The following is a 27,786-nucleotide window of genomic DNA, read 5'->3' as shown; positions in this document are numbered from 1 at the left end:
AACAGAGAAAGGCAAAAAAAAAAAAAAAAAACTATAGCTGATTAATTCACAATATGTTAATAATTTTCCAGATTAATCGAGTAATTGTGTGGTCCACAAAATACTAGAAAATGTCGATCAGTGTTTAATTATGTTATGTTATAATTATCATATTTTGTCGGCAAAAAATTATTTTTAATTATTTCTTGCAAAGAAACAACAATTTACATTTCATTAGCTGAATTCACAGAGCTTTTATTTAATCTTTATTTTTTAAAGTTTAAAATAGTTGATGATCTATTAAGTAATCAATTTCTGATTGATTAATCATTGCAGATCAACATATATTTAGTCAAACAGTCTCTTAAACACTAATATGAGTCATCCTTGCTCACAGAGTCAGAGCTGACCCAGAGAAGACCATGTGTACCAATAAAAATGATGAATTTACTGGAGTTGTCTGAGCAATGTCGTAAACTACCTCACTTTGTTGGAACATGTCTCCCTCTAGTGGTTTTCTTTAGAACCGGACACATGTCTGTTGACAAATATGCACACTCCAGCACCTGAACAATGAAACCACAGAAAACTTTATTTAACCTGTTTTCCACTCAGTAATCAGAATGAATGCAGTTTAACACAATTGTCCTGTAGTGACTTAACAACAACAACTATATCACTGAATCTATTTGGCAGAGGTGTTTATCATATACTCTCATCGATAAACACTTGACGGGGCACAATATTAAAGGCTGACCCAAGGAAATTTCCCCTGTAGAATATTGACAGGGAAAATCATGGTGCTGGTAGTGTGGTGCCAGTTGAGCGATGGAGGAAAAGAGTGGACAAAAGAGAGGATAAATCCTGCTCTGTCCTCCACTCAGCACCAGACCCTTCTATATTTTCAAAGAACACAGGGCAGAAAATTGGGTAGACAAAACCAAGCGTAAATATTATTTTCTTGTGATCCTGCTAACATTACCTGTGCTTACGTTGTCTGCTGACCATATGGTAAATTAACCTACGGTAAATTTAGAGTGTCCAATTTACCTAATCCCCATATTGCATGTTTTTGGACTGTGGGAGGAAGCTGGAGAACCCAGAGAAAAACATCTTGCTGTAAAGGGAAGAGTGCTAACCACTACACCAACCGTGTGGCCCAATCTCTAACTAAATATAATTTAATTTAATTTAATTTAATTTAATTTAAATGCATTCAATATATTCAGTTCCAAATGCTACATAATTGATCTTTAAATAACAAAAACTTCATACACTTCCAACCAGTCATTTTGTTTACCATATATGGAACTCAGATTTGAACTCAAACACAAGAAATGTGAAGACAGTTCACCATACTTAATATGACAGAAACAATAATATGTACACCCCTCTATCATCTCAGATTTCTTTAATGGAACATATACCATGAATCATAGGTTTACAAAGATACCCCCTCTCTAAGCTGATTTCTACTCCTTTTTATGTGCTTTGGCATTGACCCTGGTTGTCCAAATAGCAATATTCAATACTCATTATGTCATTAGTCCCCAGAATTGTTTGTGATGTTCACTATCTTGAGTAATGATGACATTGTGATTAATGACGCTCATATAAGCTAACCCACAACACTGGACCTAAAGTATTACCTCTGATCATTAAAATGAGTTACCTTGATTCATATTTGTCCAGTTTTTGTATATGCTCATACCTAATCAGGTTTCATTCCAGAGAAAGGCCTCATTTTCTAGTAAACTGGCGAGTTTATTGTTGAAGGGCCTGTACAATTCCCTGAGGAGGTGTTTGGTGGTTGGAAGCATAGGACCTATCTTCTCATATTGATCCTCCTGAGTGTTATAAATCTTCTTTTTGAACACCTTTTTTTCCTGTTCCAGTGTCAGAGGATCTGTAAGAAAAGTGGGAGATGAGCTTATATGCTTATATTTCCCTAATCTCCATATTGCATGTTTTTGGACTGTTGGAAAAAGCCAGAGAACCCGGAGAACATGCAAAATCCATGCAGAAAAGCCCTTGTTCCGACCCATGCGATGCTGTGAGTTTCAAGTTGAAGTCAGAATAGGTAATGTATGTAAATAGTTCCATGTGCCATGTAGACGTAGCGGTAACATTTGGGACATTCATACATACAGTAGTTTTGTCTGTTTGTGGAATAAAACCCTCTTTTAAACATGACCATGGGCCTCATGCTCATTACTGGAGGGAGCGAGGGTGACATATATTTTACAACAGGTGTAATAGACAAAACCATTCACTTAACTGTAGGGGGGGGGCCCAGAGAGCAAATCCAACTTAGTGTTATACATAGAATAATGATGAGCAGTTCACTTCAAGAGATGGTTCTGTAGATTTTTGCATACATACCGAGTCTCAGAAAATCAAAAACTTTCTTCAGTTCCACTTCAGCATTGGTTGCGTAGTCTTCATATCGCAGTATTAAAATCTGCTCTCTGGGGAAAACAGTCAGCCAGTCCTGTAAGAAGACATAATACATCCCCAAAGGTATCTTGATCTGTGGGGAAAATAGAGACACATTTTGGGTGCATACAAACCAAGCTGTTTTAGTACTAAATCTTTCAAAGTTATTCATTGACGAAATAAAACATTAGACTGAATGTTCATACTATGTTTAGGGTCAGACTTTAAAAATAGAATTAGGAAGTGATATACGCGATTTTGCCTTCGACCATCTTAAGTCAAACAGAGAAAAGGAGTCATTGAAGAAGTTCATATTTAATTTGTTTGCTGAAATAGTAAAAAAAAAATCCAGAATGCACAGACACTACAACTCCTGATGAGGGCAGCAAGGCATACCAAGCTGAGACACTTCTCAAGTAGATTGTCACAAACCTTTCTTCCTCATCTCATCCCAAACAGAAGACCCATATAAACAAAGACTCTTGAGGCATTCTTTTTTTTATTATTATTATTGATTATTGATTATGCTAGTTTCAGGCTGAGCTGTTTGCTGCTTTCATTGAAGTCCATCTCTTAGGATATCTGTGCTGTCTGTCACCTGCATTATGTGAATAGAGTTGACTGGCTGACAGATCTCATAACTCACTGTGGGAAAAGTGACTGATACAAGCTGAAGGGGTCTTTGTTACCAAACATCCAAGCTCTTATTTATGCACATTTAACGGTTGTTATTTTCACCTTTGGGCCATACATTAACACATCTGTAAGCCTTATTTTTCTGGGTTTTGTAAGGATTTACTGTACTGTATCTGTAAACTATAGAAGCCCTAAATCTCTCTTTTAGTCCAAGGATAATGTGTTTGATTTGTTTTGTTGTTTCTTCCTACAGGTCCTACAGGTTAGGCCTTAAGTACAGTTTAACATTTTTGTCACTTAAAAATTACGCTGTCATAAAATGAATTGCAATCTCTTACTTTTCCATAGACAATGTATTACCGGAACAAAATTCAGGAAATGTTTTACATGTTTACAGTTCCTCATGGCATCACCTGTGCAGTTACAACCTCTTGGAAGACAGTTAAAGATACTCAAAGTGCAAATTAGTAGCTTATACCAACATTTAGTAAATAAGTGTTATTTTTTCTTATGTTACCTGCCATCTAAAGAGATAAAAGAGAGAACATTATTTCAACCTACCAAACTGTGCATTAGGTCCGGGTTGTATGCACAAAAACGAAGTGACTTCTCAGACAAGCAGGACTGAAACAACTTGACCAGTCTTTCAACTAAACTATGGAAATGTTCTTTTGACAGAAATGATTCCCTAGTGTACAAGTAGCTGGAATAAAGCCTGCAAACAGAGTAAAACACAGACGTAAGCTAGTTGGATCTATAAAAAGACATTGCTGAATGTACACCAGGAAAATTTAAAACAAATACTGTATATTTTGAACAGTGATAAATTACTGATCACAAGGTGTTCATATAAAGTCACACGTATGTAAAGGCAGATGTTTAGATGGATATGTTTGTCATACCTCTCCGTTGGCTCTCTAATGATGGCTATGATTTTTGCACCAGGCTGAACTTTGTGAATCAAGTCCTCGATCAGGACCATGGGTTCTACACCATCCCTCATTTTGTCCACGTTCCTGGCTCTGTTGTCCCACATGAGTGATGGACTGGCATCAACTGTCAAGACAATGAAAGTCTTAGTGTTCCCTTCCAATCTGTATCAATCAATCAATGTAATTATGTATCTGAGGTTTGCAGAAACATACAATGGCCAGATACAGTATAATCCTGGAGACTGGGCTGTGAGACTACAGGGCAAATGTGGCAAGTTGAACAGTATTCTTGACTACACAACTTCAAAGAGCTAAAGCAAAATCAACCAATTCAAAAGTGTGCCTTTCAAGATCAATAATACACTTTGTGGATGGGATCCTTTTTGTCCCTAGTCATTTTCTTCTGTTTGTCAGAGCCATACCCAGGTGACAACATTTTTCAAACATGTACAATCACAGATAAATAGCAGCAACCAGAGCCATGTGAGACCGTAGGCCACAACGGTGTAAACAACTTCAACACAGTAATCGTGTATAATGTGATAATGTGGTAATATTCTAAGTCATTCAAAGTAATCTGGAAATAGCGAATGACAACAAAAAAGAAATATAAAGAGCATTTAACACAGACACACATTAAAACACTTTGACATGTATTCACCTGCTATTCCCTTGAGTGGATTGAAGTCTTTTTCAATGCGTCCATTGAGTCCTGCTTGGATATTGGCGCCTGCCCAATTATACAGATCCAGGTAGTCTTGCACACGTGTATTGTTCACCATGTTAACAACGTCGTTTACAACTGGAGAAACACCATAATGATTTAAGTCATGGACTTCTTCAGCAAATTAGTCATTAGTCATATTTACAGATTGTTTTAAGATTTCAAATCCACAAAGTAAAAGAATCGAAGCAAATTCTTAATTCGTAAAACATGAAAAGTAGCAAAGACAAAGATAAAAAAACAAACACAGCATTAACACTCATTAACTGTATAATGAGACAAACAATGCAACATGCATGTGTAATAGTTACACAATAGATGTTTTTGTAAACCTGCTCACAATTTTTTTTTAATTTTTCTTTGTTTTTTAATTGTAACTGTGGTGAAAAAAATAATAATTTGGAATGTGTAATCACTTCAGAATTTATCATGTATCCCTATATATCTGAAAATAAGGTAACCATATCCAACAGAGGTGGATATTGACCTTTGTGGATTTGACATTAGGACTAAAATATCATCCGTGAAGATCAATCATTTCTTTTCTCTACCCCCAATAACTCCCACACTCTAGGGGAAGTTTAGCCTTTTCAGTATAACAGTGACTCTGTTGTCGAGGTTGGGAGTTGACTAAGTTCATATGTCAATAGCAGTGCTAAAAATCTTCAATATCTCAGGACTATAGTCTCACCTGTTCTTGAAAAAGCCCCAAAAGTCAGCCAAACGTTCAAATTATCATTTTCAAATAAAACATTAGACTTCACATTATACTTACTTCTAAACTGTCTCTGCATGGATAACTTAAATGATCATCATATATAAAATTAAAATTGTATTATTATAATCAAATAACAACATGCATCCATCTGCTGATGACTTACCATAGCCTGTCTTGGTCCACCATTTTGGCTCCTTTATGTGGTTGTAATTGGCCTCTGGATGCATCTGTAATCTGTTAAACAAATCTGTTGTGCCACACTTTGGTTGGCCGATGATGTAAACGTATGGTAGGCAACGCAGACGAAACAGTTTGTCACCTTGCTGGTGGAACTTAATCCTTTGTTGTGAATTAACATTTTCAAATGACTCCTCATACCAGCAAGGGTTCAAGAGGTTTGGAAGGAATTGGTGAGGAATTACAGAGAACAACTGCAAAGATACACATGACAAAGTTAGCAAAACATCAAAAGTATATACTATATATATATACTATAAATTATAGTGAATAACACACTGCTGAAGAGAGATGTTGCAAAAGGGAAGGCAAATCGGGCATCTAGCCGACACTGCAATGACAGCATGTTTTTTTGTAAGCACTAACTTGCTTACAAAATTTCACAATTTGTAATAATTTTAAAAATGAGGCAGTGGTGGGACGGATTATGTTAAACTGAATAAAGTAGTCATACCAAGGTTTTTATTTGTAGCAGCAAGAGATAATTGAAGTCTAAAAGTGGGTAGTTTGTTGGTAGACCAGTAGAGTTAGTGTTGGTCCAGTGGGTCCTTCAAAACACCTCTGCTGTAGGTCTTAAGGGAAGTCATGAGTTTCGGTTGAAACTGTCTGAGATTACTTTTGTCACTCTACTGAGGCTTAATTGTCATAAAATAGAAATCATGCCATTTTGAAAAAGATCTGAAACTATGAGTGAGACCATAAAATCCACAAGCCTGAGGAGTATAGACATTTTCACAGACATTTCTCACTGATTTATGTTGGAGAAGATGCCAGTTTAAGATTGGAATGGGCATCAAATACAGTCTGGAATTGGTCATTGATTCTGGCTGGAAACGGCTTCAATTACTAGACTGCTAAAAGAACCATATGTTGTGATGATTTAAATGTAAGTAAGTGGGGTAGGTGTTAATGAGCTATCTACAGCCTACCCCCTTTTGATTTACTATATGTATATATATGTGTATGTAGCTTATTTATTATTTCCTTGTTTTATTGCTTGTATTATTTTTTTCCTTGTTTTTGCATTTGTATGGTCTGTTGATTATGAATCAATCATTTCCTTGTCTATGAGCTTTACAATAACCTATTTGGACTTTAACTATTAGTTTCTATATATGGCTTTTAAAACAGTTGGATGTTCAGACCATACGTGTAACACTGACACACACAACTTATTGGCAGTGAGCAAACCTTCACACTTATTGATACATGTCATCCCTATTACCACCATATTGTTACTTTAGAGCAATATAAAGTGTACCCAATAATTGTCAGTATCAACTTTTCACAAGATGACGCAACCATACATAGAAAAAAAAGAAAAGCCATTGCATAGCTAAATAGCAAACAAGCATTACTTTTATCATGTAATTTGAACTAACATGCAAAAATATCTAAGGTCATTTTTTTAATAAACTTACTTCAGGCTCCGCTTCTATTATTTCCGCTTCCTCTGGCAGCTTCCTGGGTGCATACTCCAGTTTGGCGCTGACCAGTTTCACCAGCACTTCCAGATCTATTACACTGTTTTCAAGTGGAACTTGAACATTTCCTGCCCCCTCAGCCCTGACAGCCACAGCAATGGGCGGAAGTTGCAGAGAAGTGTTAAGAACTTCTGTCTTGTTCCATGGCAAAATATATGAACCCATGATGAAAATGGTCAGTGCCAGAATGATGGTGAACAGTCGGATTTTTGAGATTCTCCATCCAAACAGCAGACCCATGACTCCCAAAACAGGCTTTATCCTTCCCTTATCCGTAAGGCAAGCTATGGAGGTGACAAATTGATATTGAAGGTTAGGAGCATATTGGTGTGACTCTAACTTTGTTGTTTGTAGCATTCATTAAAATTGGCACAAAATAGAACAAAGGAAGTGCACCCTTTCAAATAGCAATTTCGATATGAAAATAATTATTGTTTTGCCTAATTCCCAAGTGTTAGTGAGAGAGTCTTCTGTTGCAACAAACAAGAATAGAAGCTTCACACCGACAATGATCACTGTCAACATGGCAATGTAGTAGCAAAAAAAACATCACAGGTCCTGCACCTGACGACATTGGTATCAAAATTTCACCAAAAAATGTCTAGTTTGAATTCCTTGTGACACAGTTGGTGTGTTCATCGGTTTGCCATGCCTGTAAAGTGTATTGAATCATAGACATATTTTCAGCACAGCATTTACTATCATGTTTTCCAATTTATATATTATTTGATACATTGTGGTATTAGAGTGCTTTTGAGAATACACATTTCATTATCAGCATAGAGCTCAGCCTATGCAAGTTGTTAATGTTTTTTACTTTTGTTAATGTAGCTGACTACTTGACCCAGCAAATAATATTATTGGGAGTAGCCTCAGTCAGCCATTTCTCTTTTTCAGGAATGCACTAGATTAGACCAGCACCTTCTTCAGCACAGCTATTCATCACAATAAAATACATGAATGTATAAAGATAAAAATAAGAAAATATAAGATTACAGATTCCTCAATGTCACTGATATATGTTTGTGTAGTTGTAAACAGTTTAAATAAAATACTTAAAGACACAGTAATAAAAAAAATATTTTTATAAAGTAATTGTAAAATTGATCAGACACTGATGGGTTTTTTTTTTTCTTAGAAAAACATGTAAAGTGTCGCTTTAAATGTCACTTACTGTGGGAGAAGACGTATCTATGATCTGTTCTGCTGCTCTCCAAATTTTCTTCTGAGCCACTGCACAGTTCTCAAACCAGACAGTGATGCAGGATGTTGTGATGCTTCAGTATTTCCAGTGTAGAATGTTGTCATGCTGAAACAGGCGACTTCACTTTTCCTGCCTATGAACATTCTTTGTAAGAACTATTGTGTTGCAGGACCAGTTCAGGTTTAACCTGTATGATTTGCCCTCCAGGAACTTTGTCCTGCTGACCCTCTCTGCAGCTGTGGTTGATAAAGAGGGGACTATGCAAATCATCCAAAATCATCTCCTTTGTTTGTTTTTCCAGATTTAAAGGTCCAGTTATTATTATTAGTTTAATAATTGTACATTTACCAGGCTGATTGTGTTAACTGCTGTCTTTAAATACTCCAGTATAAGCCTTTATATCACGGGACCAACATCTAACTCAACATCTTCTAAAACTACCATGATGTTGTTTTATACGAAACACACACAAACTAGCGGGCAAATAAGTTATTTTCAGTGTACTAAATCATTAGGAGCAGTTCATTAAAAAGATTTGTTCAGTACTTCTGCCATGACCGGAGACTCCATCTGACACAGTGCACATGGGTTGGGATTCAGCTCACAATCGCCAGCTTTTTGACATTGTTGTCGATAAATACAAATTTCCTTGTTAAATGTTTGAGATTAACACACATTTTGGGGATTTGTATCATCATACTGGTCTTCATATGTAAGGAAAAAGTTTCATTGCTTCCACATACGTTGTCACTAACAAAGTTAGAGAGGTTTCTTCACAGGTTCGTTCTATCCAACAACTTCTTACACATAGGAAGAATAAAAAAAGGATACTAATGTTAGCTGCACCTAGTTCATTTATTTTGGTCCCGTCCTCACATCATACAATTATGGAGTGAATTAACGCAATACATTTCTGAACATATCCACCAGAATTTCACTCTACATTGGGTAAATATATTGTTTGGTTTTACTGATCATGTTATTAACGTTACTAGTGAATTAAATTTAATTAACCTGCCTTTAATCTAAATTCTATATTCACAAATCAAATTTTTCTGGCCTTTCAGGTTTTATCAAACAATATATTTCAACAATTTCTGAGTGTCACAATAAAACAAACAATGAAGACATTTACCCTATGTAAGCTTTACAAAGTATTTCTATTATATATTTTTTCGTTACGATTTGTCTTAGCCCCTGGCTCTGTTCGTATTGTCAATTGTATGCACTGTATTGTATACTTGTTCTAATAAAGTTTTCGTATATGAAAAAAAAAAAAAGAAACAACATGTCAGGTTGCTCGGCTAGCAAGCTAGCTTCCCTTAGCTAACCAAATGATGTGGCAAGTAGAAAATCCCGGTTTGGTGTATGCCAGCGACAAAACGACTGTGGCTTTAGCTAGATTAATCAACGATGTTATAAATACTTAATGCATACCCGGAGACCGACGACAGGAAACGGTAAGTTGGGGTTTCCGTTGCTTCAGTGCTAGCTTCAGCTAATGCAGTACAACATCCGGCGTTGGGCTAATCATTAGCTTGCAACAGCAGCATCTCGAACACTTAGCGTCACACAGAGGTTATGATGTTTGTCAGAAGAAGCCTTTATAGTGGCAGGGTAAGACAGCAGTTAACGACATGAGGTGAACACGTATCAGCATCAAGTATCTGCAGTTATGGTACTGTCATTACGCTGCTGGTTGGCTTAACTTTGATTTCTCCTCCACTGGCACACATTATCAGTCAGAGATGATACTGTATTACACCTGACAGAGATACCTGAAGCTGTTTTCAAGTGGAAATTGTGTCTGAAAACAGGGATATTCATGTAATGTTGTGACCCATAATGAGTAAAGCTGTTGTTGTGGGACTGCAACTAACTTATTTTCATAATCGACTAATCTGTTGGTTAGTTTCTATAACACTCATTCAGCTCCTGTGGTCGGTACAGTGTCATTTTATTTTGTGATCAGTACACATTCACATGTGTTCACATTTAGAACACTGAAGATCCTGGATTTTTTCCCCAAATAATACAAATAAAGATAATTATTAACTGGTTTGAGGCCCTTTGCAGTAAGAAGACTTGGGTTCCCAGTTGGAATAAGGGCCTTTATGGAGTTTGCATGTTCACCCTGTGTGTGTGTGGGTCCTCCCACAGTCCATAAACATGCAATAATGGGGATTAGGCTAAATTGACCGTAGCTGTGAATGTGAATGTTTGATGGACTGGTGAACTGTCCAGGGTGTACCCTGCCTATCGCCCTATGTCAGATGAGATTGGAAACTAACAACCCTCCTGTTGAGGATAAAGGGGCAGAAAATGGATGGATGCACCACCACCATCATGGTGACTGAAAATTCCATATTCCAACCTCAAATATGTGTTCTCCTTGTGAACACTGTAAACATAAGTAGCATCATACCCCCACCACTTTAGTACTTGATAAAGAGCTGAAATATAAGGTGAGAAATCGTACCATCTTGTCTGCCATATTGCTTTATTGGCACACTCAGTGTAAAATGTTCTCACATCCCACACTCATTAGCAGCGTCACTGAAACCATCTCTCAGCTTTCACACAATTTCTCGCATGTCCACCAACAGCTTCTGTCCACTGGCTTTCCTCGTCATTCACCAGTTTGTAATCAGGAGCTCCTACAAAGACTGCTCAGTTGATTTCTGGACACATTAGATTGTGGTGCCATAAAAAAACTGTAAAAAAAACAGTTGAGTGGATGGAAAAAGACGGGTTTTAACTTTACACCATCAATTATTCAGACTACAGGGCGTGTGTTATAATGCAAGATTTGTGGTGAGTGAGGGGACTTCAGGTTAGACCCTTGGTTTTTGGAATCACAATGGTGAGTCACACTTTGCAATGGTTCTCTTTTTTGTATGGGCAGAAAATGACAAAAACTGTTTTAACAGTGGAATGCTGAAGTAAAAAGTAAATTGACTAGTAATCAAATACTAACTCAATCCCCAACTAATTTGATACACAATAGGCTTGATTATTTCTTCATATAAGAAACTTGTTTTACAGCAATTATACAGGGCCCTATAATTTCCATGATGCGGAAAATTCGTAGGGAATCGCAAAATGTGGGCAATAAAATCTACTAAACATGGAATTTATCATGAAATTTCAGTTTTTCTGATCATTTTGCAAAGACAGGACATTTATTCATTATCTAAAATGCATCCTTTTTAATGCTTTCAGTTTAAAAAGCAGGTCCACAGTAAAGAATTAGTCTTATATAGATGTCTTACTTTGATTGAAATTCTGACTGACTTGATCAAATAGGAAGAAAAAAAGCAAAGATCATGGAGCTGTTTCCCATCAAAAAGTTATCAGGTGAACTGCACCAACCCTGCTCAATTGTTAATGGACCACAGTAAGGCAAAGAGAGCAGTGAGGTGCACTGTTTCACTCTTGCAACTTCAGTTAGCACAAGTGGTGTGGGCCATTGTAGTTCTGAATGTAACTTGAGAAACCTTTGGTCTTTGGAGTTAAACTGACACACTGTGTGGCACAAGGGTGAGATCAGGCTACAGAAATCCCATGCACTGTAGATGTATGGCTCTGACACCACAAAATTATAGGTGGATGTGTGGGTTTGAATAATTGATCAGTGACTTCAGCTTTGTGAAACAGGAGGAATTTGCCTGATCTCTAATGCAGTGTTAAATATACTTAGATATTTGCTGGTTGTAACTCAGAGTGTGATGAGGTTGTTTGGTGTGTGCTCATCTCTCTGGTTTGTAACACAGCACCTATGATCTCAAGTGCTCCCAGCTCCCACTGTGGTCTCCAGAGCACACCCACCTGCTCCCAGAGGTGCAGTGGTCAGACTAATACATGAGTTGCTGATTGGCTCGGTTTGCACATTTCCCTCTCTCTCCCCTTGGGTGATCCTGCCAGGCAACACATCTCATGCTCCTCGTATCTCATTTGTGTACATCTCTTGACTGTTTGCATCATCAGCACAGCCAAGCTTGTACATGAGCTGGGTTTTTTTTCACCTTTTCTTTTGCCTCTGACACAATGTTTATTTACTCCTTTCAGCCCACCTGCCATGGCAGTTGGAGTCAGCGTCCTGAGTGACCTACCCATGACTGGAGTCCGAGGTGGAGAGATCAACACAGATATGGAGACGGGTAGGAGAGCTACAACACACAAACAAAAATGTGATGGTTATGCTGGTGACTGTAAACTTAAAATGCTTTGCTTCTAAATTGGCATTTTAATTGATAAACATTTCTAATGATGAAGACAGACCACATGTATTTTTACTATGTGCGGAAACGTTGCTGGCCAGGTTTTAGTAAGGAGACAACACCAGTGCTCCAATAAGTAAATGAAAATGACCTTTCCTTCTGTAATTGGGAATCAAATTGCAATTTGAATTCCTGTTAGAATAATTAACTAGAACGCAACTAGATATTAGATCAGTTAAAATGACTAGTTGTTTGGTCCATACAAATTCAGGAAATTGTGAAAAAAGTCAGTTTCCCAAATGTAAAAGTGACTATGATGTAAATGTCTCATTTTGTCCACAAATCAAAGATATTTGGTGTAAAAACCCAGAACATGTTCTCGTTTATGAAGCTGAATTCACAGAACTTATTTATACATATTTAAAAAAGGAAAAAAACAAAAACAAAATCGATTACGTAAAAAAGAAAAAAACACTGGTGTGGACTGTTTTGTGCGTCTGTGTGTGTGTGCACTGCATATGTCTTTGTGCACCACAGGGCACAGGTGGTTAATTAGAGGAGGATAGGGTATATGTACTGTAGGTGTCACAGGTATTTAGGAACTGTAAACAGGAAAGAGAAAGCACACTGTTTTTCAACCTTATGTGTGTGCATTTGGGGATGCAGTTTTGTTATGTCATTGATTTGTGCTGGTGGATTTTGAATTGCCTTTCAATCAATGTAATAATAATAAATTTCAGTGCACAATACTCAATAGCTTATCTCCTCTTTTTTGCACCTGCATGCATTGGATAGGCTTTCAGATTTTCCTTACAGGCTATATTTTTTTGATGGATTGCCACTACACTCACTTTCTTTTTCAGTAGGTAGTATACTGGTTATATACCCAAAGAAAGTGTCATTGTTTCTATTACATAAGAAGAATGGTTTAATATGTAGTGTCTGGGGTAAAAGTGTCCAATGATATAAATGTTATATATTTGATATAAATTCAGTTGCTTTGGTGTGAACCTCACACAACAAATCTGTTGTCAAGTGATATGTTTGTAATTTGATTCTTCTTTTGTTTGACATTGTTCCATATACTGCATTAAAGACTCTTAGCACAAGAGGTGGTTTTATTTTATTACATGTGCAGCCTGTAATGATCTCTGAGGTTGCAGCCCTCATGCATCCTTGCTGTCTGTATGTGCCTGCTGCTCTCCCACACTGAGTGGCTCAGTGAACCAGCAGTAACATTTAACATTGATGTTTGGGGGGCTTCAGTTGGACTGGCTACTGAAGTATTGAGTGGACCCTTGAGCACAGTGTCACAGTTTGATATAGGGCCTTAATGAAAACCTCTTGGTTTCTGCAGAATGAGCCAGTCTACTACTCCTGTCTCTGTCTGCCGAGTGGTCTTCGGAGCTAAACTACACCCCCAGAACACATACTCTCTTGTGGTTGGCCATCCCTGCATTGGAATTTTTGTCCTGATCAATTTGAACAACCTTTGGAATGCCAAAAATTGAGATAAACTTGGTTTAAGCTTTCAAAATGGACTTTGTAGTTACATCCGACGAGTGATACACAGCTGGATACCTGGTAGTATGACACATTGCTGTGAAAAGTTACACATTTTCAGACTTGGATTTGGGTGGTCAGTCAGTCAATCACCAAGTGTTCAAAAGGTTGACTAACAGCATGTATGGGATGCAAGCCATGGATTGAGCTGACAATGCAACAGGTGTTAATGGGCACTCTCCATAATTCATACCTAAGAGGAAATATGTATGTCTTGTTTTGCCTGTATTGCAAAATGCTACAATTTAAAGTCGTTATAGTATTAGTTATTTATATAGTTACAGTATATGATAATTGTTTAATGTGCTATTTTATGTTGCCCCCCTCATAGCACACATTGGTACTGCCGCTACAGAGCGTGTGAGGAAAAGTGAGGAAACGTCAAATGATACAGACACTAAAATGGGTCTGCTATCACTTCAACTAAACCTCATCAGACAATAATAATTACATTCAGTCTGTGAAGATTCTCAGTGATCCAGGTCATAGTCATCTTTTGTTGTTGTCGACTGGACAACCAAGAGTTCTGACTAACTGGTTGAAACTGGATGAGAGGGGTAAAAAATTTGCATGGTTCAGCTTCACAACCCTCTAGACAGGTTTCAGCCTCAGAGGCTTAATACGCCAGTTAAATACCTCTGTATTTAGCCTCTGGGGCTATAGGATATGGGATACCTGGTTTTTCCACCAGTTAGTCAGAAATCAAGAGCCTCTCGAATGAGATTTGAAACGCTAACTCAAGCAAGTCCAGTCACCTACAGCTAACCACAAAAGACAGTCCAACATACGTTTTATGTAAACACTCATGTTTGTGTGCTTGTCAACAGCTGTTGGTGTTATGTCTGACTGCTGTGCAGTTGACCAGCCTTAAAGCAAATGTGTTATTTTCCCATTTAAGTTACAAGCCGTCGGCCTTATATCTGTGTGAATGTTATGTCTCATCCCCTCCAAATACACATCTCCCATTATTATAGACTTTGGAGATGGTTGTCATAGACACCCATCAGATGCTGCTGATGAACCAAATTGTTGTATTTGCCTTTCATTGCCATTGGGTGATTATTGTGCAGTGATTCACCACAAGCACAGCGCTGCTGGGTTGAGTCATGAGCCTTTGTTAGTCCATAGCTGCTCCCATTGCTGGTTACAGCACAGAAGACACTGTGAGATGCAGCAGCACAGAGGACGGCACTCTTTAGCTGGGGAGTTGATGGTGTGCATATGGAACCATGACTGCAGGCACTCTGCCTCAGATGTTTTGATGAAGGTCTTGCATCTCAGACGCAGTTCAGCCTTAGAGATCCTCTCCTCCTCTTCCCACAGAGTCATGGTGGCTGTCAGCATGAACCAGTTTCAGCCTACTACTGAATGCAAAACCAGGAGATGTAAACACAATAAAGATTCCTTAAGTAATGCATAAAACGGCGAGGATAGCTCAAATTAATAATGATACTTACCTTTCTTTTAATTTTTCTTTCAGCCAATGCAAGGGTCCCCACGGCAAAATACACCAAGATGGGGGAGACCCTCAGGCATGTCATCCCTGGTCACATGCAGTGCTCCATGGCCTGTGGAGGGAAGGCCTGCAAATATGAAAATCCCTCTCGATGGAGTAACGAGGAGCAAGCAATCAAAGGACTCTACTCATCCTGGTACGTTGGCCAGTCTCAACACTGCCTTTTACACAGGGATCATGTTACTTTTACATAGGGTTAGTATGGGTCAACATCGATAGGTACATAAAACGTTAATTCATTTGTCCTGGTTTGGCTTTGTAGTGTGATTTTGTCAATCTGGAGTAACCAAACACATCACATATTTAAGTAATTTCAAAATGATTCCAAGTGTGTTGGAATAAAAATAATTAATCAGCCATCTGATTATTTCTTTCCAGTTGTTTTGCAATGAAGTCACAGTATTGATATTTGTTGTTTATTCCTCAGATCCACTAACTCGTTATATTCTTTGTACAGGATAACCGACAACTTGCTAGCTATGGCAAGGCCTTCTACTGAAATCGTAGAGAAATATAATATAATTGAACAGTTTCAAAGGTACAGTCACTTCAATTCGTCTTTCAAACAATGTTAGAATTGAAAAGTTTAGTTTGTTTGTTTTCTTGTTTATGCTTTGCTGAAGATTACCAATGAAATGTAGAATGTTTGTTTTGTAGATGCAGTATTGAGGGATAGAAATATTGCTATGAATGTGTTGACCAGTGGTGGTTTGTTGAGTGTTCATACTGGTTGCTTTGCTCAGGTGTGGTTTGAAGACGGTTATTAACCTGCAGCGGCCTGGAGAACACGCCAGCTGTGGTAACCCACTTGAGCAGGAGAGCGGCTTCACCTATCGACCAGAAACCTTCATGGAGGCAGGCAGTGAGTGTCACTAGCAGACTGTGGACTGTCACAAACAGGATACAAAAACACATGTATATGCAACACACATCCATGTGACCCAGCATTGATGTCATCAGAGAAATTACAATAATTGAAAGAGATTCAGCTTTACACCTAATAAATGCCGAACAAAATGTCTAACATGTACTTACCCTTACACGGAAGCTTTTTACGCCGGTCCCTCAAGCAGTAGCATCATGGTGGTAGCTGCACTTTGCCCTTGCTAAAGTGCGTTTCAGAGGATGCTTCATTTAGCTTTGCTTGGATGACCTCTGACCTCTTCTGGGCAGCTGATGCAGACTCATTAAAAACATCATTTTGGTCTTGCAAACAATGACACAAGTGTTTATTTGAATAAAAGACAGGGCTGTCTAGTTGCTGTAGAAACTAGGGTGGAGGTCACATTTTTCTCTTTACCATCAATATTGTGTTTTGCTTACACCTGGAACATAATGTTGTCCCTTGTTGTGGCCATGTAATTACTATGGGATTTCAAACATGTGATGCATGCAGAAGGCTGCACTCTTGATTTCTCTTCTTAACAAGCTCTCTTGAGGTTTTTTAGTCAGCTTAACAAAACATCCCATGCATCTTGAATAGTGTTGTCTTCATTTGGACACTACAAGAAGAGAAGGAACATTGCCTTGTTACCTTTATTACCTTTACAGCTGCTCTTTATGTCAATGTGATAGAAATGTAACACATTGGTCTGAATTATTTCTCCACATTTTTGTCAAAGTTACAATGTCAGTTTTTTCCACTACACCATTCTAGTTCTGCCACGACTTGGCTCGGCTCAACATTGTTTTTCTTTTTTTGGGAAAGTACCTCATGCTTTTTTACCACCTGCTCTGGCGAGGTTCAAATGTGATTATTTTACTAGGGTAAACAGTGGGAGGGTTAGCTAATGCCTCTGCCTCTTGACAAGGAAGAAAAAATATTGATATCTCTGTAACAAAAATACTATCTCTGTTTCTGGTGTATCTATTTTAATTCATCATGAATGTGACACCATTAAAGGAGTGCAATATTAAGTTGAGTACTCATAAATGACTTAAGACTTGAATTTGATAGATGGGTGAAGCTAGCAATGCTTTGTGTTCTTTGCCTGAAATATTATCAGGAAGATATTGAACAGCTCTAAAAAATAATTGTCTAATGACTGATATTGTTTATTTCAGTCTATTACTACAATTTTGGCTGGAAGGACTATGGTGTGGCATCTCTGACTACAATCCTTGACATGGTGAAAGTCATGTCATTTGCGGTCCAAGAAGGAAAAATGGCCGTCCACTGCCATGCAGGTCTTGGAAGAACAGGTCTGTATCATCAGCCAAATTCAAATTTGGGACAAATGTTAACATGAAATCATAATTTGGTGATGGGCGGTCAAAGGTCAAAGCTGCTGTCAGCTTCAATTTTCTGTCTGTTGCTGCGGTTGAAGCATAAACATACCGAGTGAGGAGGGCAAACAGTTGACCTCACATGCTGAGGACCACTTCTGAGAGGAAGAGGTTTGGCTTCTGATTAGATGATTGGATAAATGTTTTAGGATACTGGAAAGTTGCTTTCTGAGATGTATTGACAATAGAGCTCTGGAGATCGACCAATGCTTCTATAACTGTGTTATTTGTCTTTCTGTAGGCGTGTTGTTGGCCTGTTACTTGGTCTTCACATCCAGGATGAGTGCTGACCAGGCAATCCTTTTTATACGAGCCAAGAGACCCAACTCCATCCAGACCAGAGGCCAGCTGCTCTGTGTCAGGGAGTTTGCCCAATTCCTTACTCCTCTTCGAAGTGTCTTCTCCTGTGCGGAGCCTAGAGCGAATGCGGTCACCCTGTCCCAGTACCTTGCTCGACAGCGCCACCTGCTGCATGGCTATGAGGCTCGGCAGATGAAGAATGTCCCAAAAATTGTACAGGTGGTGTGCAGGCTCCTCCTTGACATTGCAGCCAACAGACAAGTGGTGATTGAGCAGGAATGGCCAGAGATGCCCGACCTCACAGCAGAGGTGGAGAAGACGGTGTCCCAACAGGCCCTTCAGCAACTAGGGAAGGAGATGCGAGGGAAGGGGATTCCTGTTCCTCCTTGTTTATCTAACCCACTAATCTCCGCAGCTCTGCAAACCACAACCTCTCATGATCAGCCTGTGACCAGTGATAATGACCTGGACCCTCTGTGGAGGAAGCAGAACATAAAAAGCCCTCAGAAATGTCTCTTCAACAGTAGTAGGCTCAGCTACAGTGACCCTGTCCTTCATAAACATACACCACAGCAGCACAATTCAGGAAATCTGGGGAACATCAGTCCATTTAATTACCTGATGAAACAGTCCTTGTCTCACACCAGCCTTGCAGCCTCGAAACCCAACAGACTGTGTGACCTTTCTCTTGGATCTCTCCAGGACCCAAATATAGAAGCACAGCAAGACACTTGGTCTCCCTTGTTAAAAAAACAGCCACATAAAATGATTCAGAGTTTGTCTTTAGATCTGTCAGAGCAAGGGAAAAAATCCCACTATGATGCCGCACTACCAGCCTTAACCAACAGCAGACGTGCAACCAGTGATGAGCAGCCAGACGTGGTTGTGACAGTGGATGGATCAGAGAGAGGGGATGTCACAGGTCCTTTCATCACCCCCCAGGTTGAGCTCCCTCCAGAGAGCAGACGCATGCTGGTGGCCAAAGTTCTGGCGACAGATGTGACAGACAAAGATCTGACCTCTAAGGTGTTACAGTGGCAGGTAGGTTCCTCCATAACATGTCAGCAAGTATACCAGGCAGTAACATGTAGTATTAAGAGCAATAAACCACTAATGTACAGTGTAAGTAGAGAGTATTGAAAAGCAATAAGATGCATCACACAGCTTAAAATAAACTAGCCCATATAATTTCTACTTATTGTTGCATGGTTATAAAATGTGATACAGAAAATGTGCAAAAGCAGGCACATCCACATTTAACAAACACTGGGTGCTTGGCACTCAGGATTGACAAAATGACAAAAAGCATCTGATAAGCCCTGATTTTTATTTCATTTATTTTTTTATCTACAGACATATTTGAAACAGTGTTTTTGCTTTTTGCTGTGATAGATGGAGCTGAACTCCAGAGAGGGAGCATGGGAGAGGTTGTGCATGGAGAGAGACCCTCTGGTCCTCTCCAGTCTGATGTGGTCGTGGCTGGAGCAGCTCAGGGATCCAGTCATAAGCAGTGAGGATATAAAATCTCTGAGTGTGAAGGATGTAAACCCACAGAATGCCCTAGATTCACTGGAGAAGGTACAGATTCCTGTCACTTATAACATTTACAGCTGTACAAATCAGTGTGGTAAAGCTTGACTAATTGTATACAATCACTGTGTACAAAATTACTGTATACAGTGCATGTATCTGATACAAGGTCTGTTTCAGAAAACAAATATCATCATCATGTCCTGTTGTGATGTATGATATACACATACATCACAACAAACAGCACCATAATCCAAAACACAACAAATGTTCTCTCCTGGCTAACATATTAAAATAAGAAATAAAAATCTGTACTTTAAAATAAGATTTTTTGAAGGACTGAAAATGTAAACATAAAGCTGAAATTGTTGTCATGTGATCTGATATTATCATATGTCCCTCTCCTTCCTGTTGCCAGGGTCACCGACTCACTCTGCTGTGTATTCTTGATTGTGCTGCTCATCTCCTGCCAATGCCTGAAGATGTGGAAACTTGTTTTCTCAACCGTACAATAACAGTATTTACTAAGGTGAGGATTAACATGAGATGCTGAGCCTTCAGTTAATGGTGCGGTGCTTTTTTGCGTTTACATTAGGAATAGTACCAAAATAAATAAATAAAGCTCTTGCATAAGTTTTAAGCAAGAGCTTTAACATTTGCAATTGTTTTGTATTAATCAGATCTCTTAAATTTGATCACCAGCTTGACCCTGCTTCAGAGAAGAATGAGTGTTTATACACAACACTGAAAGCAATCCTGACTCCCATTCTTCACGAGCTGCATGACAAAGCTGTGGAACTGAATGAAGACATGATCAAGCCTTAATTAGTCTAACTAGAGAATGAATGACTGATTTTTCGGGCATTATTGTGTTTTTTTATATCCAATCTTTGCATCAGAGTCTGCAGAGGTCTGCCAATCTTTTGTCATTCAGGATTGAAAATGTGTAGTAGGTTTAGGATTGTGTTGTTGTTTGAAGCACTTAACAGAGTCAAGCACTGCCAATCTGTGTTAATGTGCCACTGTGCTCAGTTTGTCATGTGTCCTACTGTAATATTTGTGTACAGTATGTGTTAGTGTGTAGAAAATGACTGAGGAATATTCCAATGATGTCCATGTTATTTAAAAATGTCACCCGGCTTGTTACTCAGGTAGGTTTAACTAGCTTCTGAGCAAGTTCAACCGGCTTTGACGACAGGCTGTGAGATTGCTTTGTTCTTGTAGAATGTTCTAAGCTGTAAGCTGTGGTTATTGTTATAGCACTGCAAACACAACTGGCCACTCTGCATTTTCTCTCCCAATCAATTATGTCCTTAATACTGTGCACCGGGGAAAAAACTTTCACTGAAGTCTTCTGTTGTACAGGCATATGTCAAACATCAAGCTGCCTCCACTGGTACATGTTAGCAAAATGTCTGCCTCAGCTAAACTGATCTATGCCTGGATTCTGCTGCTGCTCTGTGTGTGTGTGTCTTACTTGTACATATATCTTTGTAAGGACCAAAAAAAAGTTATAAACCACAGGAAGTGAGGACATGTAGTGAAAGTAAGGATAGTTTCCTCGTCCTCATGTTCTGTCACACCTTAAAGGGGCTTTTTTGGTTTTAGGGTTACAATTAGGTTTCAGTTAATGGTGAGTCATTTAGTTGTGATGGTTATGTTTAAGGTAAAGGGCTTGCAAAGGTATTACATCTATTAGTGAGTGTCCTCAGAATGCTGTGTGTGTGTTTTGAGGGCTGCCTCTCATCTCACATCTCATTCATGACACTAATGTAACTTCATATCTGCTGACACACTGAATATGGAACAGTAATGATAATAATAACATGAAGGGTGTGAAGTTACTCTGCAGAATTTTCAACAAGCACCATTTTTTCACAATTGCAGTGGCCTACTTACACAATTAAACACAACTGACTGCAAGCTACGTGAGTCTGTGTGAACTAAATTTATCAATAGTTCATCTTGGAAAGAAGAACGTTCAGTGAGAGAAACAGGTGTTATCCTCCATTTAATAATTACTTTAACTCACCCGCCCTCTTAGCATAAGCTGCTGCATTGTGAATATGTGTGAATCAGGCGCTCCCTGGTGGTATAAGCAAGTTAACTAAAGCTGTTGGGGAATCAAAACGTGAAGGAAAAACACTTTCTATACTTGCAAGAATTATTATATTGTTGCAAATCATTGTGTGTGAGTCTCTTTGCTACTCAAAACACAAACACAATGCTCCATACAGACCTTTGAACACTTTTCAAGAACTGCACTAGTACACCTTCATAATTAAAAAAAAAACAAGTTAAAACCAATCTCATTTGTTTTATATGGGCACATATACTGTATAACAGGGTTCTCCATCCTTGTTTCTTCTGAGAGCTACTTCTACAAAAATCATGGCCTATTTCAAACCAAATAAACTGAATAAGCTTGTTTTGCCTGAACATTTACAAAATACCGATGTCCACAACTCAATAAACATAACAAAAATAGTATCTAATTTACCTCCATGTACATTTTGTATTTTTGTATGCATTTTTTTCTAGTATACACGCCATCAAATTAAAATATTGATGCTGTCAAAACAGAACAATGCATTCACAAATACACCAACATTTTTGTCTTATTCACGTTTCATTTTGATATTATCTACCCACATTACATTACATGTCATTTAGCAGACGCTTTTATCCAAAGCGACTTACAATGGAATTGAGTACAGTCAGTGAGGGGTGGAATCGAACTTGCGACCATTGCGACCACGATGTTTTTCGCACATAGGGTACCGGTCTTAACCGGCTACCGGTTGCGACCATTGCGACCACGATGTTTTTCGCACATAGGCTACCGGTCTTAACCACTGCGCCACTCCACCCCACATGTCACTTTCATTTAGTGAGATGGCTGACACTGCATGGGGTCAACAAGACAGGTGTATGCTGGAGTGGATCCATTGAAGTGTCATTTAAATGTCCATCTGACAGTCTGAACTTTGATAATGACACACACACACACACAGACACCAAGATGACCGCAGCACAACTGTTTGACAACAAATTGGCAAATAATCATTTAGTTTTAAAGGGTGGGACACCTCTGAATTTGGATAAAAATTTAAGCGGGGTGTGTTTCACTACTGAAGGCAAGCTACTGGGAAATAGACGAGAGTTACTCGTAGGAGACCCCTGCTGTATAACCTTTGCATAGATGTCTGTCAGATTATAATCTCAGATAACTCACTTTTAACTGGTTGATAAAAGATACAAGCAAATTAAAGTGAGATTATGGAAAAAAGAAATTACCATTAGCACTGCAACAATTATTTCCTAAATTAATTGTAGATAATTCAATCAAGCTTTGGGATTTTTCAGCTTCTTAAATGTGAATATTTTCTGGTTTCTTTGCTTTGTATAACATAAGAAATCATTAAAACTGATTAATTTTGGGTTAGAAATTTGAGAACATTACCATTTCCAGTCTTGTATAAAGTACCTAAAAGGATACCTGAAGTCACTTTTTATAAGATTTCTTAAGAAAAAGTCTTAAAGTATCTGACATTTACTGTACTTATCAAAAGTAATGTTCTGATTAAAATTGTTTAATTAAGTTTTATAAGTAAAGGTATTAAAAAGTAAGGAGTTAGGATTGAACAATGGTAGCTCAGTATAGAGTTCTCAACGGGCCAGAAAATTACAACCTGACCAGAGCCCGACATGACCACAACAAACAACATATAATTTGCAACCTGCAAGAAATGTGTTTTATCAGCCCATTAAGCCCGTTAGCACATTTTTTCGGCCTGAACCCGGCCTGAACTTATGGGTCCGTTCGGGTTTATCAGGCCGGCCTGACCCGTTGAGACTAGAAAAGCTCTATATAAATACAGACCATTTCCAACTCTTCCTCTTCTGATTTTATTTGGTTGTAACGAGTAACAAAGATAGTTAGGGGAATTGTAGTGGAGTTAAAGTTGCTATAAATAAAGTACAGATACCGGCATTTTGAACAAAGTATTTGTACTTTCCAGGTTTGAGAAACACCAATCAACGTTTTCTGAATCAAATAACAGATCTATCTATTGATTATTCGTTTATGAAAATAATCGTTTGTTGAAGCCCTAATCACCCCTTAATCGCTGACATGATTAGAGGCATCGGTGTAGTCCACACTCCCAAACAGAAGGGGGCTCTAAGTACCGAAGCTGCGCCATTGACGCTAGAAGAAGAAGCAGCCAGAGGGAGAGGCTTTCTGACATGGCAGAGAGGTCCGTTGATTTTTATTAAATCTTATTTTTTAATCACTGTACGTTGATGCTTGGGTATGTTTTTAAAAATGTTGTAATAGAGTAGGTTACTATTTAATAACGGAAGAGCTAGTCAGCTCTACTTTTAACCGAGCTTTGCTTTTCTGCTCCACCATGCTGGAACGTGCTGCTAGCTAGCTGCCACCTCGTTAGCGTTAGCTAGCAAGTTGTTGCTAACTAACGCTAACGAGCGGTGAACTGAGACATAGAAAGAGAGCTGCTGCGTCTTTGACGCTGAAGTCATGTGTGGACTTGCTCTATGTGGAAGGAAAACGACTGCGCCGACAGCGAAACTGTGCACGTAAGATGTTGCACGTCTCAAATGCCCAGTCACGTTGGCCAATTATTGGAACTAGCTAGCTTCCTCGCTTCTCCAGTCGTTATGACAGTTTAACGGTCTGGGTTTCTGTTTAATGTCAGGAGTCACTTTATTTTACACAAACTATATAAAATAACAAGTCTCACATAATGCAGTTTTTTCTGAAGGAATTGCTTCCTTCTAAAACAATTAGTTCTGTCGTGGTCAGACAGTTGTTAGTTACCTCTTTTTTTTACTAAACCAACAGTGTGAGGCTCTGTAATACAACGATGAAGTGCTCCTCCTTATTGGACATTACTGTAAATTATTTGACTATATACTGTGGGTAAGGTGACCTCATATTTGTCATTAGGGGTGTCACAATTCTCGATTAATCCTCCTTAAATCCTCGATACCACCTTTGCTTTCAGAGGTTGTGATTGTGTCGTTGTTTTGATCAATATTCAATGTACAGTCGAGATTGTAACAGTAAACGCCATTGTAGTGCTATAAACATGTCATAACCAATTCACAATGGTCCTGTCTAACATCTGTTACATATCGGCTCCTGGTCTCTCTCTTCTGTCTCTATAAGTCACTTCCCTCTTTCCCTTTCTGTCCCCCATTTCTCCTTTTACCCCAACCAGTCGAGGCAGATGGCTGCATATCCTTGAGTACTGTCAGAGATTTCTTCCTGTTAAAAGGGAGTTTTTTTTTCTCTCCACTGATGCCTAGTGCTTGGTCATTGTGTGGGATTTCTCAACTGTTGGGTTTCTCTTCTCTCTATAATATTCTGCCTTACTATGTACAGTGCCTTGAGATAATGTTGAAATAAAATTGAATTGACTGCAGTAGTAGTAAAACAGGAGGATAATTAACCATTGAAAACCTGTTCATATAATTGAAACAGTCTGTTTTTTGTTTTATGGCATTGTAATCAGTCTGTCATTTATCGTCTTGTTATAGTACAGTATAGTATAGTAATAGTGTAAGCAGTACAGCTTCCCACTCATATTTGAGAAGAGCTGTATCAATGTCCTGTAACTTGGCTTGAATAAACATTGCTGAGAATTTCTTTACAGATAACTCATAACTTATGTGGCCTTCACAATGACTGAAAAGGTCTTTCTGATCTTTGATAAACGCTTAGACCCTCATTCTGAAGTTAACAGAGTCCATCTTTGTCTTAGGGGTTAACCTGCATATTTTTAATTTGTCACAACCAGTGCAAAAAGCTGAGGTCAAGGGCCCGAGCACTACTTTGCCAGCTGCTGTCCATGGTACTGAACTATCAATGGCGGCACTATTTATCAGATTGTTCTCCACCATCATGACTGTAGAGTGCAACAAATTTAGTCACATGCGACCAAAAATGTTTTGAGCGTGACTTAAAAATGTTCTTTGTTCACACCGGTGCAGTTTCCCATACATTGATCAGTGTGTGGCCACAGAATCAACTCCGTTTGCACCCCTCTCTATTAATAAACCCAGACACAACACAGTATCAACATTACCTCCCTCCCTGTCTATTTTCCAGTTGTATGTAAACTCAAAAAATGCACACCGTGGCGACTGACAACATACTCACCACAGTATAGTAGTATTCATTATATACTATAGTTGTTTCATACTTTGAGTTGGGAATAACTAAGGAAAGTCTGCCTTGCCATTAATATTGTTTAGTGTTTGTTTTCCGCTCTATATTCACCATATAACCACTACAAAACAGTCAGGATTTTTCCTGCTGATCTAACCAGCGAAACAATTTAATGTGTGTGTGTTTGCATATACAAACATGTCACCTTATTGTTGTTTAGAAACATTTACAAAAGTATGAACCTATATGGAAAATGTCAAAAAGGTAATCCTCAAAATTGTGGCACTGAATGCAGCATCTTGAAAAATATGAACGCACCTAAATGTTGTGCTGGTTGAATGCAAAAAGTTGGTCTGGAGCCCTGACAGTGAAAACAATATGCAGACTAATGAGACAAAGAAATGTTGTAATTAATGTAATTAGTACTCTGTTTTGTTTGTACAGCCTCCAGTTGAATATTATTGATGTAGAAGTTAACCACTTCCCCTCTGTATGTCTCTGTCTATTGATCAGGGTTTTAGCCGTTGACCTGCATCAGGACGTCTGGATTCATCATGTCACTGCTCCTCGTCTTCACTTTGACTGCAGCGTACACCTCTGTTTACACTGTGGGTTGAGGTAGTAGGTTGTATAGTTTTAGGGTCACACCCGCACTGGGAGATAACTATTCAACCTACTGTCTTTCTCAAAGTGCCAAACTTGCCCCTCAGTCGCCGCTGTACGGATTATGATGGTCAGTTTTCTGAGAGCTGTGCTGTCGTGTCTGATGAGCACGTTTCTCCCAGCTGCTCGCACGGTGTGAGGTAGTAGATTGTATAGTTTTAGGGTAGTGATTTTGCCCTGTTTGGAGATAACTATACAATCTATTGCCTTCCCTATGGAGTGGCATCTCTACTCTTATGAAATAATTTTTAAAAAAATGTTTTCTTCACTAATCACAGCTGTTACTTGGTTATCGTATGATGTCTCCCTCAGAGCATTGTTTCTGGGAAAAGTTAGTGTCTTAGCTTGTACTCTATGTCCCTTACCATAAATTAAATAATAAATTAATTTATTATTCAAATATATTCTTTGTGTTTGATTGTGTAATTTACTATTTTATTAAGTGTGGTTGTATGAGGTATTGACACATTCAGCACTAGAATACTTCCCCACGGGGAAAATTGAGTGTGGTACATTTACTGCAGAATGAAATAACAGAAATAGAAATAAATAAGAAATACGGATGGATGCTCACCCTCGATGCAAACATGGTTCCCAGCAGAAAATCAGTTATATTAAATGTGGTATTATGTGACTTTAGTGTTTAAAATTCTACATTTGGATTTACATACAGTACACAAACTCACAAAAGAAGATGGCAGTAGTGAGTTAAAAAAAAAAAAAAGATTTGTGTATGGACTTAATGGACTTTGTGTTGGGAGGGGGCAATCACAAACTTTAATTTACACAGGGTGTCCACGGGGTCTTAAAGTATTAAAAGTTGATAAATCAATTTCTGGGAAATTATGGCTCTTAGTCGTGATTTCATGAAATATTCAATTTTGTCCAGAGTTTGACTGCAAAAGTATGCATGATTGTATTTATTTTCCTCCCCGCGTTTGTTAACAACAATGATGCGCAGACATGCTCACCCTGCAAGATCGGCTCGGGGCCGCATGCGTACATATGACGTTACGCATCTTGCAACAGGGAACATGCTTCTGGAATAAATCTGAAATCATGGGAAAATGTAAGTTTACATACTCCTGGTTGAAGATCCCTGAATTTCAGCAATGGCTAAATCCTGTTGCTGAGAACAACGGGGAGGCTTATATTGCAACTTATG

General features: G+C 38.5%; 2 protein-coding genes and 1 long non-coding RNA gene across 6 annotated transcripts; 2 read left to right on the top strand and 1 right to left on the bottom strand.

The window, feature by feature from the left end:
* Positions 1–218: 218 nt before the first annotated feature.
* Positions 219–8,814, bottom strand: LOC122767765 (carbohydrate sulfotransferase 15-like). 2 transcript variants are annotated; one of them, XM_044023232.1, is made up of 9 exons: positions 8,321–8,814; positions 7,084–7,430; positions 5,589–5,856; positions 4,645–4,785; positions 3,954–4,107; positions 3,613–3,766; positions 2,362–2,509; positions 1,691–1,885; positions 219–545 (listed from the first exon to the last, which is right to left on the bottom strand). In XM_044023232.1, exons 2-8 carry the CDS (start codon positions 7,384–7,386, stop codon positions 1,695–1,697), a joined length of 1,359 nt encoding a protein of 452 aa, XP_043879167.1. In that variant the 5' UTR covers positions 7,387–7,430; positions 8,321–8,814; the 3' UTR covers positions 219–545; positions 1,691–1,694. The 2 variants fall into 2 exon arrangements, with proteins under 2 accessions (XP_043879167.1, XP_043879166.1); XM_044023231.1 differs by lacking the exon at positions 219–545 and having other exon boundaries at positions 1,374–1,885.
* A 798-nt stretch (positions 8,815–9,612) lies between these two features.
* Positions 9,613–22,193, top strand: ptpdc1a (protein tyrosine phosphatase domain containing 1a). 3 transcript variants are annotated; one of them, XM_044024582.1, is made up of 10 exons: positions 9,613–9,810; positions 12,419–12,510; positions 15,614–15,785; positions 16,107–16,187; positions 16,393–16,511; positions 17,714–17,851; positions 18,177–19,276; positions 19,628–19,813; positions 20,184–20,294; positions 20,468–22,193. In XM_044024582.1, exons 2-10 carry the CDS (start codon positions 12,429–12,431, stop codon positions 20,588–20,590), a joined length of 2,112 nt encoding a protein of 703 aa, XP_043880517.1. In that variant the 5' UTR covers positions 9,613–9,810; positions 12,419–12,428; the 3' UTR covers positions 20,591–22,193. The 3 variants fall into 3 exon arrangements, with proteins under 3 accessions (XP_043880517.1, XP_043880516.1, XP_043880515.1); XM_044024581.1 differs by lacking the exon at positions 9,613–9,810 and having other exon boundaries at positions 12,274–12,510; XM_044024580.1 differs by lacking the exons at positions 9,613–9,810; positions 12,419–12,510 and adding an exon at positions 14,982–15,518.
* A 1,511-nt stretch (positions 22,194–23,704) lies between these two features.
* LOC122767804 lies at positions 23,705–27,025 on the top strand. The gene is made up of 2 exons (XR_006360246.1): positions 23,705–24,024; positions 26,472–27,025. It is a non-coding gene; the product is annotated as an uncharacterized LOC122767804 (long non-coding RNA).
* The last annotated feature ends 761 nt before the right edge of the window (positions 27,026–27,786 follow it).

The sequence above is a fragment of the Solea senegalensis genome, linkage group LG4 (genome assembly GCF_019176455.1).
Source record: "Solea senegalensis isolate Sse05_10M linkage group LG4, IFAPA_SoseM_1, whole genome shotgun sequence".
Classification (NCBI taxonomy): Eukaryota; Metazoa; Chordata; class Actinopteri; order Pleuronectiformes; family Soleidae; genus Solea; species Solea senegalensis.
The sequence above is the reverse complement of the archived record's forward strand: the minus strand, read 5'-3'. Positions and strand labels throughout refer to the sequence as shown.

Bases quoted from the DNA above. Each gene is read 5' to 3' on its own strand.
- LOC122767765 (XM_044023232.1), bottom strand. From the start codon at position 7,386: ATGGGTCTGCTGTTTGGATGGAGAATCTCAAAAATCCGACTGTTCACC. The intron at 4,108-4,644 runs GTGAATACATGT...TTGTCTTGACAG, and splicing joins TCCACTCAAGGGAATAGCAG to TTGATGCCAGTCCATCACTC. The intron at 3,767-3,953 runs GTATGACAAACA...CTCTGTTTGCAG, and splicing joins ATTAGAGAGCCAACGGAGAG to GCTTTATTCCAGCTACTTGT.
- ptpdc1a (XM_044024580.1), top strand. From the start codon at position 15,062: ATGTTATGTCTCATCCCCTCCAAATACACATCTCCCATTATTATAGAC. The intron at 15,519-15,613 runs GTAAACACAATA...TTTTTCTTTCAG, and splicing joins TGAATGCAAAACCAGGAGAT to CCAATGCAAGGGTCCCCACG. The intron at 16,512-17,713 runs GTGAGTGTCACT...TGTTTATTTCAG, and splicing joins AACCTTCATGGAGGCAGGCA to TCTATTACTACAATTTTGGC.